This window comes from Trachemys scripta, chromosome 5, assembly GCF_013100865.1.
Source record: "Trachemys scripta elegans isolate TJP31775 chromosome 5, CAS_Tse_1.0, whole genome shotgun sequence".
NCBI classification, from domain to species: Eukaryota; Metazoa; Chordata; order Testudines; family Emydidae; genus Trachemys; species Trachemys scripta.
In genome coordinates, this window is record NC_048302.1 from 118146046 (window position 1) to 118161599 (window position 15554).

General features: G+C 41.6%; 1 protein-coding gene across 1 annotated transcript in view; it reads left to right on the top strand.

Annotated features, from left to right (window-relative positions):
* CPZ (carboxypeptidase Z) overlaps positions 1 to 9779 on the top strand; it is a 57998-nt gene extending 48219 nt beyond the window's left edge. The window contains exons 9-11 of the mRNA XM_034772792.1: positions 601 to 740; positions 5434 to 5533; positions 8482 to 9779. Coding sequence (XP_034628683.1) covers positions 601 to 740; positions 5434 to 5533; positions 8482 to 8846 — 605 coding nt within the window. The 3' untranslated portion in view covers positions 8847 to 9779. The remainder of the gene's footprint in view (positions 1 to 600; positions 741 to 5433; positions 5534 to 8481) is intronic.
* Positions 9780 to 15554: the final 5775 nt, after the last annotated feature.

Sequence of the window (15554 nt, forward strand, 5' to 3'; positions counted from 1 at the left end):
GTACATAATAATGTCATGACCTTTCCTTTAGAGGCACAGGGTTCTCATGGTGTTAGCTTCTCTTAGACGTTTGCTGCCACCAAAGGAACTGCTGACAGGGTATTGTACCTTTGCTAGATGGTGTAATAATAAAGAAGAAGATACCATAAGACAGCAAAGACATTTTCTTTATTCCCCAGTCCAAGAACAAGTCTCATTCTCTGACCACAGGCTTGGAAGTCAGTTCCAGAGTTCTAAACCCAGCTCTGACCTTGATTTCCCTGTGACCGTGGGCAGTATATGGTATAAAGCTGATTATGCACAACTTCCATCCCTCCACCTTAGCTTCTACAAATGTAATGAGTTTTAATAATAATAGTGCTTACCCATCTCAAAGAGGTGTTGTGAGCATTAATTAGTTAACTGATGTTTAAAATAATGCTTGAAAAGCTCCAAAGATACCGAATACTGTGCATATGGTACATGCATTCATTCTACACAACATATACATCCTTGTCCACAGGGCTGCATTGGGTAATCAACTAACTGGAGCAACATAGTTCTAATTAAATGTGACATGGATTGTTCATAATCTTCCCTTTTCCCTTTCTATTAATTTAGGTATGGCAGATTTTAATTACCTTCACACAAACTGTTTTGAAATCACCTTGGAGCTGGGATGTGAAAAGTTTCCTTTGGAGGAGGAACTGTATTCAGCCTGGCATGAAAACAAAGAATCCCTTCTGACTTTTATGGAAATGGTAGAGTTCTACTTTTATATATATTCCTTTAGTGCTTGTGGCTGTTCTTCTGCATTCTTTGGTGGGATTCCATTGATTTTTTTTCCCTGTTGAGGATGCTTATGACAGCATTTGATCTTCAGATATTCCCACACCAGTCTCTGTCCCTCAGTTTGGCTGTCTAAGAATGTGGATATTATTTCCCTAACTCACATGTGGGTGGGTTGAAGATTGAGATGTGCTTAAGTACAACACAAAATAGGACCAGAGAAATGTCTATAAATAGTTTGGGTGGGTTTATGAATCAACTCTTCAAAATCCAATACTAGAGACAGACCAACTCATTCAGAAAAATAAGACTCAACCTCTTTCTCAAAGAACTAAACCTAACTTAATTTAAATTTACATAAAGTTTAGCAGGGCCGGCTCTGGCTTTTTTGCCACCCCAGGCAAAAAAGCCTCCTGCCGCCCCCCGCCCCCTGGCGGGGAGCACGGCAGGGGAGGGCACCGAGCTTGGCCGCGGCCCCACTCTCCCCAGCCGGCTGGAGCGCCATGGGGAGGGCGGCGAGTCCGGCCGGGGCCCCGCTCTCCCCGACCAGCTGGAGCGCCGGGAGGAGGGCGGCGAGCCCGGCTGCGGGCCCGCTCTCCCCGGCCGGCCGGAACGCCGGGGGGAGGGCGGCGAGCCCGTCCGCGGCCCCGCTCTCCCTGACTGTTCGGAGCGCCGGGAGGAGGGCGGCGAGCCCGGCCGCAGCCCCGCTCTCCCCGACCGGCTGGAGCGCCGGGGGGAGGGCGGCAAGCCCGGCCGCGGCCCCGCTCTCCCCGGGTGAGCGCCGCCCCCCTCCAGGTGCCGCCCCAAGCACATGCTTGGTAGGGTGGTGCCTGGAGCCGGCCCTGAAGTTTAGGTAATTTTTCACTTTTACATGCTTCTCCGATTCCATGGTTTTGGTCTGAAGTTCCACTGTTCTGTAACAGAGACCTTTTAAGTGTTGTTTTTGACCCATCTGGAACTAGGAAATACTGAAAAATTCATCGGAAATCCTGTTCCTATAATATTTCAGCTCAGTTTCTGAACAAAAGCTGTTAGGATAAACATCTGGACCCTGAACTTATGGAGGAACAACCAAACCAAATTTATGTAGGTTCACTCAGCAATAACTAATGCCTCACTAATAACAGGTAACTGATCACAGAGACTCAAGGCAGACATCTTTCTCTCAGCCATTAGCAGATCAGCTTTCTGTCATGCCTTATATTGATAGACTATGTAGTAATTTAAAGTTGCTAGGAGTGTGTTAGCTTTTTTTTATGGCCTTTTTAAGCAACCTCTTGCTACTTGTGGTAAGTATCATCATTCGATAAAGACTACAATCCAGACCACCAACCTCATTTCATTTTACAGCTGTCTGATGAAAATGAGTTTTAGTGGGTCCAAATGGGACTGGATTAAATCCATATATATTGCACTTGAAGCCTTTAAGATGTAAAGATTTTTATAGTGTGAGACACTGTAGAAGTCTATGCTGGAAAAGCCTTTTGAGCAAATGCAGAACAGTAAGCGAAAACTCTCTAGATAAGATTGACTGAATTACTCCTGATAAGGATTAAGTCTGCCATAAGCAATTCAAACTTTTCTCATTCTGATATTTACCAGATTATTTGGTGTGTGCATAAATCTACTTGGTTTAACTAGGAAAAGTTAAACATATATTTATATGCGCTAATCCTTCTCCTATTGAAAGCAGTTTCAAAACTCCCATTGACTGTAATGATACATGATCAGGGCTGTATTCATGGAAACACAATAAACCCAATAGCAATAAAGTAATTAAGGGCCCAATTCTGTCACTCTTACCTGCACTGCCCAGTAATTCTTGAAGTCATGTCAGAAAAAGATGTCAGAAATGGGACTTAAAACAGAATCTGTCCTAAATCCAGCAAAGCAAAATTGAAATAGAATTGCTGCATTTTGGGGTAGATTCTCTTTTTTCCTTGTATGCTGTATAGAGAATTTACAGCTCCTCAGAAAGTGAAATTCTGTCCTTCTGATTTGGAAGTGTTTTCCATTCACTTTGCATGAGTGTTAATGATGAGGGTGCAAATTAGTGGAGAGAAAGGCCCACTATTTTTAACACCTCATGCTGATTTAAGATTTTTCCATACTTTGATGCTGCAGGATGTCTGGAAAGAAAACAGCACCAATCTGCTATAATAATTCTTAAGGGACAGATTCTGGTTCCTTCTGTTCAGTAGTACCTCATACCTTGAGTAGTCCCATTCAAATAAATTAAACTATGCAAAGGGTAAAGTAGTGCTCAACATGAGTAGGAGCAGCAGAATCTGGTCCTAAATAAGTGTTGTAATTAGAACAGGTCAACATTTTTAGAATAAAAAACTTTTCATCCAAAAAATGGCCTTTTTAAAAAATTGGATATGTTAATGATTTTTTAAAAAATTCCATTTTTTTAATTCCATGGGGGGGGAACCATCTTTTTTTTCATTGTTTATTAGTTTTCCTGCTTTTCTGTTTTTTCCTGGGGCAAAATGAGGGGGGAAAAGAAGAGGAAAGGAGAAACAATGAAGGGGAAAGGAAAATAGGAGAAAAAGGAGTGGAAAATAGGAAACCTACAAAACTCAGAAAAATGAAAAAATTCAGAAAAATCATTTTGAAATTGAATTTTTTCAATAAATATTTGTGAAAATTTCTAATAAATAAAAAACTGTCCATTTGTGGAGCCTGCAGAACAAAAATGACCAAAATTCTAAAAAATTGATTCCCCCACTCCCCCACTTTTTGACCATCTCAGATTGTTATGAACTGGCGATTTTGTATCTGCACCTTTGCCCTCTTGTGCATGGAATTAAAACTGGTCTGCTGTATGCCACCAGCTTTGTCTTGCTAGGAGATAGGGGTATTTCCTTTTAGCTCAAGACCCTCGGATCCTGCGCTTTTAGAGGTGGAGAATCAGGGCAGGTCTACACTAAGGGGGAAAGTCGATCTAAGCTATGCTAATTTGAGTTACATTAGTAACGTGACTCAAGTTGATGTACTTACTGCGGGGACCACACTATGCTATGTCAACACGAGATGCTCTCCCGTTGACTCCCCTTACTCTTCTTGTTCCAATGGAGTATCACAGTTGATGGAAGAGCGATCTGAGGTCGATTTAGCGGGTCTTCACTCGACTCACTAACTTGACCCCCGGTGGATTGATTGCTGCAACGTCGATCCACCGGTAAATGGAGACAAGCCCTCAGAGTCCTATACCCACTATTACCATGACATTCTGAGTGGCCATGTTGTTCAGCACAATGACAACCCTGAAGTCCAAGTTTGCTGCTCTAGTGTCTCTCTCTTTCTCGCTCTCTCTCTCTCTCTATAAAATATAAATATTCACATCAGGGTTTTTTTATTAACATCTGTCATTGTTCTAGTATCTCCATCACTGTTCTCTGTGACAGGGAGAGATTTTAACATAGTAATAATGCATGCCTGCCTCACAAGATTGCTGAGGGGTTCAGTTAATTAATGCACAGTTTACAGCACTTTGAGATCCTTGAATATGAGGTACTGAAAAATACTTGTTTGTTTATTATTATTGCAACAAGTTTTAATGCCTCTGATTTTCTTATGCAAATGATTTTTCTTAGCTGCATTAATTGGTTGCACTGTCAAGATGGCAACATGCTGTTTGACTGTTAGTTATTAGTTATTTAGTTATTCTATATATCCTTTAATGCTGCATTTTTCCTCGTAGTAAATTCAATTAGTAGATTAGAGGGTCAGATCCTCACCTTGTGTAAATTGGCCTCATTTACCCCATAGTTTATGAAAGTGTGTTTTTCCTTTACATAGGCAGTATCAGGTCACTTTTAAAAACGTTAACTCTAAATTTCTTTTCTGTGTTGAGTTTAAGTCAAACATTTTAAAATAGTAGTTGAATATAATGGTTATAGGGTCATGCGCCCATGATCTATATACAGGCGGGACCCTCCATGCATAGATCTTATTCCACCATCATCAAAGGGGGGGATTTGCTTCCACATCTCCCTTTGCCCCCAGACCCCATAGAGAGTTGCTCGTAGGTTGGTGATCCATGAGTGGGGAGAGTGATCTGAGATTGCACACAGGCCTCTAAGTTGCCCTAGGAGGCAAACCACCCTTCTCAATGAGAAGGATGGTGACTCATTTTGAGGAGAATCTCATGAGGATTGCTTCCTGTCACAACCAGGACATGGGCAGTCAGACCTAATGGTCAGAGCAGGAGTCAGGCCATGTCAGGTACTAGAAGGCCAGGGTCCAAGGCAAGACAGAGGGCAAACCAAGAGTCAGGCATCTGGAGACAGGCAGAATCAGAAGTCAGAATCTGGGGTCTCTTGCACACAGGGTCTGAAGCAGAGGCAGGCAGGCAGTCTGTGTTGTTGCTCAGACAGCTTCCTGTCATGGCTTCCTGGCTTAAGTACTGATGCCAGCTAATCAGTGGGCTTCAAGGAGCTGCCACTCAGCTCCTGCTGGGCAGTACTTCCTGCGGAGCCCACCCTCACAAGATCGTCCTGCAAGAGTCTAGCCTATGCTTTTGTGTTGATGTGGAGGTGGCAGCAACTCAGTACCCCTTACAGATTCTTACACTTCCTCTTCCTGTAGGTTTTCTTGCAGGAAAAGATGAGCAGGCACAAAAATATTACCATTTGGTGTAACTTGTCCTTTCCTTGTTAGGTACACCGTGGGATAAAGGGAATTGTGTCTGATAAATTTGGTAACCCGATAAAAAATGCCCAAATTTCAGTCAAAGGGATCCGACATGATGTTATCACAGGTAATGTTATTTTGGTTGGATTTTTCTCATATGATAACGATGGTATGCACTATGAGCGAAAAACCGTAGTCCTCACTAAGGCAAAAGTTCTATTACATTCAATGGACATTTTGCCTGAAGAGAACTGCAGGATATGGCTGTGTGACTTTACTTAGAATAATGTGAAAAAACACAGGTCAAAATCTACCCCCCCCCCCCCCCCCCCCCCCCACACACACCACTATTATCAGTGCCAATGAAGTTGCATGAATGTAATTGAGTGCAAATTTTTCACAGAATTTTTTGCAGAATCTCTCTAATTTCATATTAAATTTCTTTCTAGGCTAAGTAAACTGAAATTTTCTTCAGATAGAGCAATATTTTGGTCTCTGTGCACAGGTGAATAGTATGTTATAGATATATATGAATGATTGACTGTATGTCGGTCAGATGCAAAAAGAGTGGAATACTGAGTTACACACTATGTTCATTGCATTAATTAATCAAAAACATACATAACTGTTAATTTTCAGCAGTTGTAAAGCTCTGAGCATTTAGGGCTCATTCTTGTTCCCACTGAGGTCAATGGGAATTTTGCTATTGATTTCAATGGGAATAGGATTAGGCCCCAGAACTACATTGTGTCACATGTGTGGTAAAATTTTGCTCTGGCGGTGGCTGTTATAGCAGTGTGGAAAGCCAGAGTGGCTTATAATGTAGTGAATACTGCACTACTTTGAGTAAATCTATAAAATTAGAGTGGATACAAAACTTGAGATGGTGCACATTTTTGAAGCTGAAATTGGGGCATGATTTAGGGCAGACATGGGCAAACTATAGCCTGCAGGCCACATCCGGCCCACAGGACTGTCCTGCCTGGCCCCTGAGCTCCCAGCTGGGGAGACTAGTCCCCGGCCCCTCCCCCACAGCCACGCCGTCACGCGGGCCACACTCTGGCCCGCCACTCCCGCTGGGCAGCGAGGGGAGCACAGCTGGCTCTGGCCAGGTGTCGCGGCTGCGAGCTCCTGCTGCTGTAAGGGGGCGGAGAGCAGGGAGGTTGGGTAAGGGAGCGGGGATTCCTGTGGGGCAGTCAGGGAGGAGGGGGCAGTTGGATAGGGCGGAGGTTCGGGGGGAGGACGGTCGGGATGGGGAACAGGGAGGGTTGTGAGCGGGAGTCCCGGGGGGGCCTGTCAGGGGGCAGAGATGTGGATAGGGGTCGGGAGGGCAGTCAGGGGTCAGGGAGCGGGGGGGTTGGATAAGGGGGTGGGATCCCCGGGGGGCAGTTAGGGGCGGGGGGTCCCGGGAGGGGGTGGTCAGGGAATGAGGAGCAGAGGGCGGTTGGATAGGGGGTGGGAGTCCCGGGGGGGCTATCAGGGGGCAGGGGTGTGGATAGGGGTCGGGGCAGTCAGGGGACGGGAAGTGAGAAGGGGCGGATAAGGGGCAAGGGCCAGGCTGTTTGGGGAAGCACAGCCTTCCCTACTTGGCCCTCCATACAATTGCGCTACCCCGACGTGGCTGTTGAGCCAAAAAGTTTGCCCACCCCTGATTTAGGGCCTGTTCCAAACCTCATTCTAGACAATGACTTCCCATTAACATCAATGGGCTATGAATAAGGCCCTTAAAGAATTAACCAACAAATATTGTGCCCATATGAAGGAAAAAGGAGTGTTAAGTTTCATTTCAGAATGGACAAGAGTTTGTATAGCTGAAATTTCATGGTGACCAGGCTTTAGTTAAGAGAGAATATCCCCAACAGTTGCAAAGCCAAAATATTCAAAATGAAGGCAGGGGTGCTGGAACAATTTGTAGAGTGGGGGGTGCTGAGAGCCATTGAACTAGACTATAAACTCTGTAAATAATGGAAACCACTTCAATTCAGGAGGTGCTGCAGCACCCCAGCACCCCTACTTCCAGCACCTATGAATGAAGGAAATTATGATTATCAGGAGCTGAATGCTTCTAATTTTTTCCTTTCTCTTTCCCCTCCTCTTCCTTTATTTTCATCTTAAAAAACCAAAACAGATAGACATTGAAATTCTATGAAAAATGGCATTAATCCAATGTTCACTGAGCGGATAAACGTTAAAAATCCAGGAAATATAAAGTTATGCATAAATGCTCATTGTTTGCACTGCCTCCTTCTGCATATGCATTAAAATACAGGCCCGATCCTCAGCTGGAGGAAATTGCTATAGTTCCACTGAAGTCAATGGGCCACCAACATGCAGGATTTCAAGGTAGTCATTTCATTGGACATTTTCACCTCAGCATCAGAGACAAATTGTTTACACCAGCTGAGGATCTGGCCCCATGTCTCATGTGTATTATATATTACAAATAGGAATTTCTTATGCCCTTGGACATACAATATATCTCTATATTGGGCTTGAGTCTTCTTTCACTTACATCAGCTACAGACAGGTGTAAATCCATTGACTTCACTGGAGCTACTTCGTATTCATACCATTGCAAGCAAGACCAGAATCTGGCACCATTTTTGTTTGCCATGGTGTACTACTGTGTAATACATACACTGCATCTATCCTGATACACCTCTACCTCGATATAACGCTGTCCTTGGGAGCCAAAAAATCTTACCGCGTTATAGGTGAAACCACGTTATATTGAACTTGCTTTTATCCGCCGGAGTGTGCAGTCCTGCCCCCCCGGAGCACTGCTTTACCACGTTATATCAGAATCCGTGTTATATTGGGTCACGTTATATTGGTGTAGAGGTGTATCAATACAATTTACGAGATCAGAAGTATAGTTACTTACTAAGGGCCAGATTTTTAATTCCCAGCAGCTCCCACTTTGACACTGGCAGCTTGATTTTTAAAAGAGGGGAACACCCAGTGTGCTGAGCTCTTTTCAAAATCTGTCCTTGTATGTCCAATGCTTATCTGTGTAAAGATGTGTTTATGCATGTATGCCACTGGACAAAGGACTGAGATACCTGTTTTCTTTAGCTGCCGATGGAGACTATTGGAGACTCCTACCTCCGGGAACATACATAATCAGTGCTCATGCTATCGGATACAGCAAGGTGATGAAGAGGGTCACTCTGCCTGCCAAGATGAAAAGAGCTGGGAGGGTAGATTTTGTCCTTCGATCTCTAGATACAAAGCCTAAACATTTTCTCCGAGGGCCCATGGAAGACATATATGAGCGATACGACCCATTGGAACATTTCGATCCTCATGCCCAACATACACAGTCTGAACCAAGAGAAGAAGGAGGACAGCCTACACGGCACAATGAGAAGCCTTGGTGGTGGTCTTACTTCAGCTCTCTAGGCCAACATAAACCACTGTGGTTGCTCAAACAGCGTTAAGTCAGATCATTGTTTTGCTCACCGTATTATGACACTATTCCATCAAAATCCTAATACCCTGATTGCTAATGGCAATATTTAAATCTGTTTAATTTGGAAATACAGTGTTAACTCAATATCACTTTCTGTAATTCTTTTTTTTCTCTTTTCACAGAATTGACTATATTCAAGTACTTTTATATATTAAAAAAATAGTACGCATTTGTTCAAAGGCCAGGTTCTATTCAGTTTCCTAGTAATGTGCTTTCTTTATGCCCATGCAGTTAATCATCAGATTTATTATTTATTAGATTCTAAAGTACCTGCAGAGGAATCTTCCTGATCTTTTAATGCATTTTCATACATGTCTTATCACATTAATTATTGCAAACTGAAAACAACCTTTAGGAAAATTTGGAAAAGCCTTTTCTTCTTTATACATTATTTCTGCATACTAAGTTTAGTACATTAAATCTTCCAACATAGATTTAAATGATTTTAGAGAAAAAAAATCTTCATTTGATCTCAGCATTACTTTTCAGAAAAGTCTCACTAGAAATGAGAAATATGGAAAGAAGAAATCTGGGTTTCTGAATTAGGAACATTTACAATAGGATGAGTTACTTGTGAAAGAGTCAGTTCTTAATAAAGAAACATATTGAACAAAGTCACATTTTCCCAAATTCTATTTGAGAAATTCTCATTCAGTTTCCATCTGGTAATATTTGAAAAGGACCCATACAATTTTATAAAATAAGGGTAAACGTGATAAAGGCTAGATTGTGATATTCTCCCATGTGTTGCATAGTGCCTTACATCATGAGTAGACAACTGAAGTAAATGGGAATACTTGGAAAGTATGGTAATATTCATGGGAGTCAGAGTATTTGACCCTACTATAGTTTTAATACTAAAGGTATATTTGTATTTCTGAAAACATTTGTTATTAAAAAGTACTAGAAGGTGAAGACTAAATGGCCTAATTCATGAGGGAACTAGGTTAAAATGTGACATATGTCATACCAGGGTAATCGATGACTTAATTGTAGAAATGCATCTGGATTCAACATATTTATTAATGGAACTTAGTAAACATCAAAGAAATCTACAAGATCATCAGATAAAACTTCTGTTCAAGAGAGTCACAAGAAAAGTTGGGTGAATACTGGGTATCTTATTTGGAACTATGAAAAATATCTTTAATTTGGATGAAACAAGGAGGTCCAGACCTTCAGCAGGCATGAACTGGTGTCAGGGGAACTACATCAATTCAGACCATGTGCAGATCTGCCCCAATATCATGGTTTCTGAAAAAGCTGATTGTTTGGAGTTGCTATACTTCATGCAGATACTGCTCTATTAACTGAACTCAAGATCACCTTGTCAGCTCTAAAGCCTGGTTTCCTCATCTCTGTCAATAGTGCCTAGGCTGTATGTTTCATGATGGATGGTATGTGCACACACATCTCATGTCTTGGTTACCTGAGACACAGAGAGATGCTTTCATAGCGCCAATCCTGCATACCTTTACTCACCTGAGTAATCCAGTTGACATTATTGAGTCATCTGCTCACATGTGTAAAGTTACTTGTGCTTACGTGTTCACAGGATCGGAGTCTAAGACAGGAGGAAAGAACACAACTTTATAGTGTTAACAAGAACATTTTGACTTGTCTACAGGGTGAACTTTGTAGCATGCTGCAGTCCATATAAATCACTGTTATTTACCCATGATTAGCTAAGAGATAGAAATGATTCACTGAAACATAAATTTAACTAAACTAAGCAAACGAAAGATTCTATCTCCAAACTAAAAATGCTCTCTTGTCTCCCTATAGTGGACAAAAAAATTGTCTCCCATTACAATTGAGTATTTACTATAATAGAGTTTTCAAAGCCACCGTTCTATTGAGTGGTAGAACTGACAAACTCAGAACTCATACAGAATTACTTACTGTTAGCTGCTCACTTTCTCTATGGCAGTCTCCCTCATATGCTATTTTAATATTCTCCAAAATCTCACAGGGCTAATTGGATCTTTTGCAAGCTATCATAGAAAACCTGAAAGCAGCATGACCATGTCAGAAAATCCACTTCCTTCCCTAAATCCTCCCCTGAAATGGCAAACAGCAGCAAAAAATGTAACAAGATAATTTGACTTGAAATATTGCAAAGAAGCTTTTATTGTGAATGAGATTTCAAGGATTTCCTAATTTGAACTAGGTGTGAAATAGAGCAAGGATAACCTTCCCTGTGCTATGTCTGTCCAGGCCACAATCAGGAGTTTTAAGTTGGACTGAAGTTCTGATGGGTTTCATGAATGGTAATCCAGATACAGGGGTTGGGTTATGGCACACCAGCACGAAACAACAGGTAGAATCTTGGAAAAGGAGCCTGAACCTCCCTGAATTCCTGAGTTATTTCATTCTCCAGAAGATAAACAGTTCACTTTTCAGGAAAAAAATAATTTTCAACGTTTTTTTAAGTATTTTTTAAAATCAAGAAGACTAGACGTGCCTTGTTGAGAATGCAATAGCTTCCACATTAAATAAACAAGCACAAAAAGGATTTTTCTTTTAGGACCACAAATAAAGAGAATAGTCAATAACCCTAAAATCTGTGAAGGGCTATTTTTTTTCCTGACAATTACAAGTGGACATGTTGTAAGTAGCAGGCTTAAAGATAGCAGATGAGGAGCTATCAAACTCACTTATTGAGCAAGCCGACGACTTGGTTCAGAGCATTACCAGTTAGATGTTAAAAATGATTGTAGTCCCTAGAATTGGGATCTTAAGCTCATCTATAAAGTGGGAGTAATGATATTTCCCACCCTAGGTCTGTCTTATCTATTTAGTGTGTAAACTCTCTGGAGCAGGGACTGTCTCTTATTATGACTATGTCTACACTGTGAGCTAGGGGTATGATTTCTGAGTACAAAGCCACCAGTTTTCAGGCGGGTTTGTATTTGGCACACCTCAGCCATGCTTCTGCTGCCACAACCCGTGCTACTGCGGCTATGGTGCTATTTATACTCATGCTAGCTTGATGAGAACTAGCACAAGCATGTGTACACGAGCAGGGGAATCACATCCCTAGCTTGTAGTGTAGACCTGGCCTATGTGGATGTAGTGCTCAGCATTTGGGGCATCTCTAGGCACTACTATAATAAATGCATGAGAACGGACACTATGAAAAGCAACCTCATGCCCTGATTCAGGAAAGCCCTTATATGTGTTTTTAACTTTAAGCGCATGCTAAATTCCCAGTGGAATGGGAATTGAAGTTAAGTACATACTTATCTGCTTTTCTGAACAGGAATGGATTTACAAAGGTGTTTAAGTGCTTTGATGAATTGGGGCCTCAGGCAGCGCTAAGGTTTAGGAACACAGAAAAGAAAATAAGAGCAATGAAAGTTACCTGACAGCCTCCATTTAGACTTGGCTAGTCTCTTTTTCAGAATGTCAGAACTACTTTGGAGTGTGACATGTCCCCCAGAGGGACTATAATATCAGTCTAAACTCCACACCCAAACATAGCTTATCTTATATCTGAATTACAACACATGCTAGTGAGACTCCCTTTCCTTCTAAGTCAAAGCCTATGATTTTTTCAATTACCTTCCAACCACATATTGAACATTATTGACCTATGTTTTTGTAGCACCCTCCTTAATAATTAATTTCCCAGTCTCCATTGTTACCTTTGTTTATTTCAAGCAGGATGCCATGCACAAAGCTTTTTTCATTAACAGGCATTTGGAACTGCTGAAAGTCTAGGGAACACTCTTCAGAGAGCTTCATCATTAATATGCCGGTCTAGAAACTCCTCAATGGATGCACAGTATTCAGATGTAATTAACAGCCTTTAAAAAGGTGAAGAACAGGGAGAAGTGTTTGCTAATGTTATATTTGAAGTTTCTCTTTTAATTATACAGTAGAGTTCATTTAGAATAAGCAAAAATGCCAAGGGAAAAGGAAAATTAATTTTTACTTCATGAGAATTGTGAAAACTCCTATTATGCTAAAGAAACTCTGGGTCAGATTATATTTGTCCCTTGCACCAATGTGATAGGGGAAGGCAGGCAGAAATGCCTTCTTTTGTCCCCCCTGTGCAGGAGGTGGCCACAGTTATGGTCCCTGCAGTCTCCTGAAGGATTCTCTTGCTTTTCCAAAGAGGGAAGGAGAAGAAAATGTCTCAAGCTGGGCATCCAAAAATGGAGGCACCCAAAATCATTAGCCACTTTTGATTGACCATTTCTCTTTGAATATAATATATAATGTTTATATTTGCATAGCTCGCCTAATTATCACACCTATATACTATGCTTCCATCACACAGGTGAACTGGGCTGCTTTCAAATGACATCTCCATTTGCATGCTGATAAAGTCCTATGAAGTAGCTGTTGAAGTGGGCAGGTTTTTAGCAGCTCAGCAAGCCAGTCCCTTTTCCTAGAAGCAATCATTTGCTAGGATCTTAGTTTAATTTTTTTTAAATAATTGCTTTAAATGGCAGTTCAAAATATGAACAGAATGTAAACTGATCCAATGATGGCTGCAAACAAACTGAAATAATATCTCTGAGAGGTGGGCATTTTCCTTATTCATCTCAGTGGGTTAACCCCAGAACTAGGTGATGCTACTCTAAAAGTCACCATTAACTCTTTCACTGTTGCGTGCATGAAAGAAGAGGGATGATTATATTATTAAGATCTGCTCAGTATACCATGAATTGGTGTCACATTTTGATGTCATGAGTGAGCCAAATTGGTTTGTGGGCAGAGCTTGGGAGAATATCATCACTTTCCCCTCCAATTCTGACTTTTTCTCAAACTTTTAGTAGTACAAAAGGCCAGTTATTAGAAATGTATGCAAAACTATTTGAACAGGGAAACAACATTTTGAAATAAAGAAAATTTGTTACATTATTGATATTACTTATGGGCAATCACCACTGCAGTATGTGACTGAAAACATGAATTATTGAAGGGGATATAGAATCATAGAATCATAGAATATCAGAGTTGGAAGGGACCTCAAGAGGTCATCTAGTCCAACCCCCTGCTCAAAGCAGGACCAATTCCCAGCTAAATCATCCCAGCCAGGGCTTTGTCAAGCCGGGCCTTAAAAACCTCCAAGGAAGAAGACTCCACCACCTCCCTAGGTAACGCATTCCAGTGTTTCACCACCCTCCTAGTGAAATAGTTTTTCCTGATATCCAACCTGGACCTCCCCCACTGCAACTTGAGACCATTGCTCCTTGTTCTGTCATCTGCCACCACTGAGAATAGCCGAGCTCCATCCTCTTTGGAACCCCCTTCAGGTAGTTGAAGGCTGCTATCAAATCCCCCCTCATTCTTCTCTTCTGGAGACTAAACGATCCCAGTTCCCTCAGCCTCTCCTCATAAGTCATGTGCTCCAGACCCCTAATCATTTTTGTTGCCCTCCACTGGACTCTTTCCAATTTTTCCACATCCTTCTTGTAGTGTGGGGCCCAAAACTGGACACAGTATTCCAGATGAGGCCTCACCAATGTCGAATAAAGGGGAACGATCACGTTCCTCGATCAAACATAACTATAGTATATATTTAAAAGGCAACTGTAATTATGTATATGGACCTTCGCTTCTTTTGAAGTTAAGTCTTAATCACCGTATATATATATTTGATATATGTATTTAACTCAGAGAGATTAAGGCCCTTTGCAATACTACCTGCAGTGACTCAAAAGCGTGAATACCTGCCTCAAGGCAGACTGCTAGGAACCAGGGCACAAACCCCAAATTGGTTGTGAGTTCTATACTTAGATTTCACCAAATGAATTACCAAGTGCAAATGCCTCAGGCACTATAACAGTCTTAACATGGAGTCACAGACAGTCCCCTTTGGTACTCTGCTCTATCTTACCACTCAGGTGAGTGCACTTTTGTGATAGATGGTCCATTACACCAAGACACACAGCAATATTCAGGTTACCACCAGTCCCAAAGGACCGGTCACTTACTCCAGGTCAGTTTGCACCTTAGATTCTATACCAAAGACAACACTAAAAAAAAAAAAATGAGTTATTTACAAGGTTAAAGCGGGTTAAACACACACACACACACAAATGATTTACAGTCTTATGTTTCAAAAGGTAACAGAAGCTTCTATAATAAGCAAGCTCTATATATCCTTTAGGGGACTAACCCAGGCTGGGGATCTCTTATGCCTAGAAACACTTTGCCTCGCAAGTCCAAGTAGCAGAGATAACCAGTTCCTTCTTGTTAGGGGTTTTATTCCCCTCCTGCCATGTGCTCTGAGCTACAAACTCAGGTGATGGGAAGAGTCCACTTGCATAACTCACCTTCACAGGGAGGAGGGCAGAATAAAAAAAGGCTTTTGTCCGCTTGTTGACAGTATGTAGGACATTCCAATTGTAACATCCCACGGTAGTCCAGCTAGTACTGATGGACATTTCCTTTTGGGAAGGGCATAAAACTTTCTGTTAAAGATCAGCCTTTCAGACTAACTAATGTCTCTCTCCTATCTGGTGATTTACACAGTCACAGAGGTTTACAATACAACCGCTCCAATATTACCTTGCAATATGGGATACAGATGTTATATAAGTGGGATTAATGCATGCAGCAACTCACAAACATTCAATAGAGTTTAAACAGTAAACACATTCTTCTAATTCTAATACCTATTTAACACTACTAACACACAGGTGATCTAGATTAATTCCAG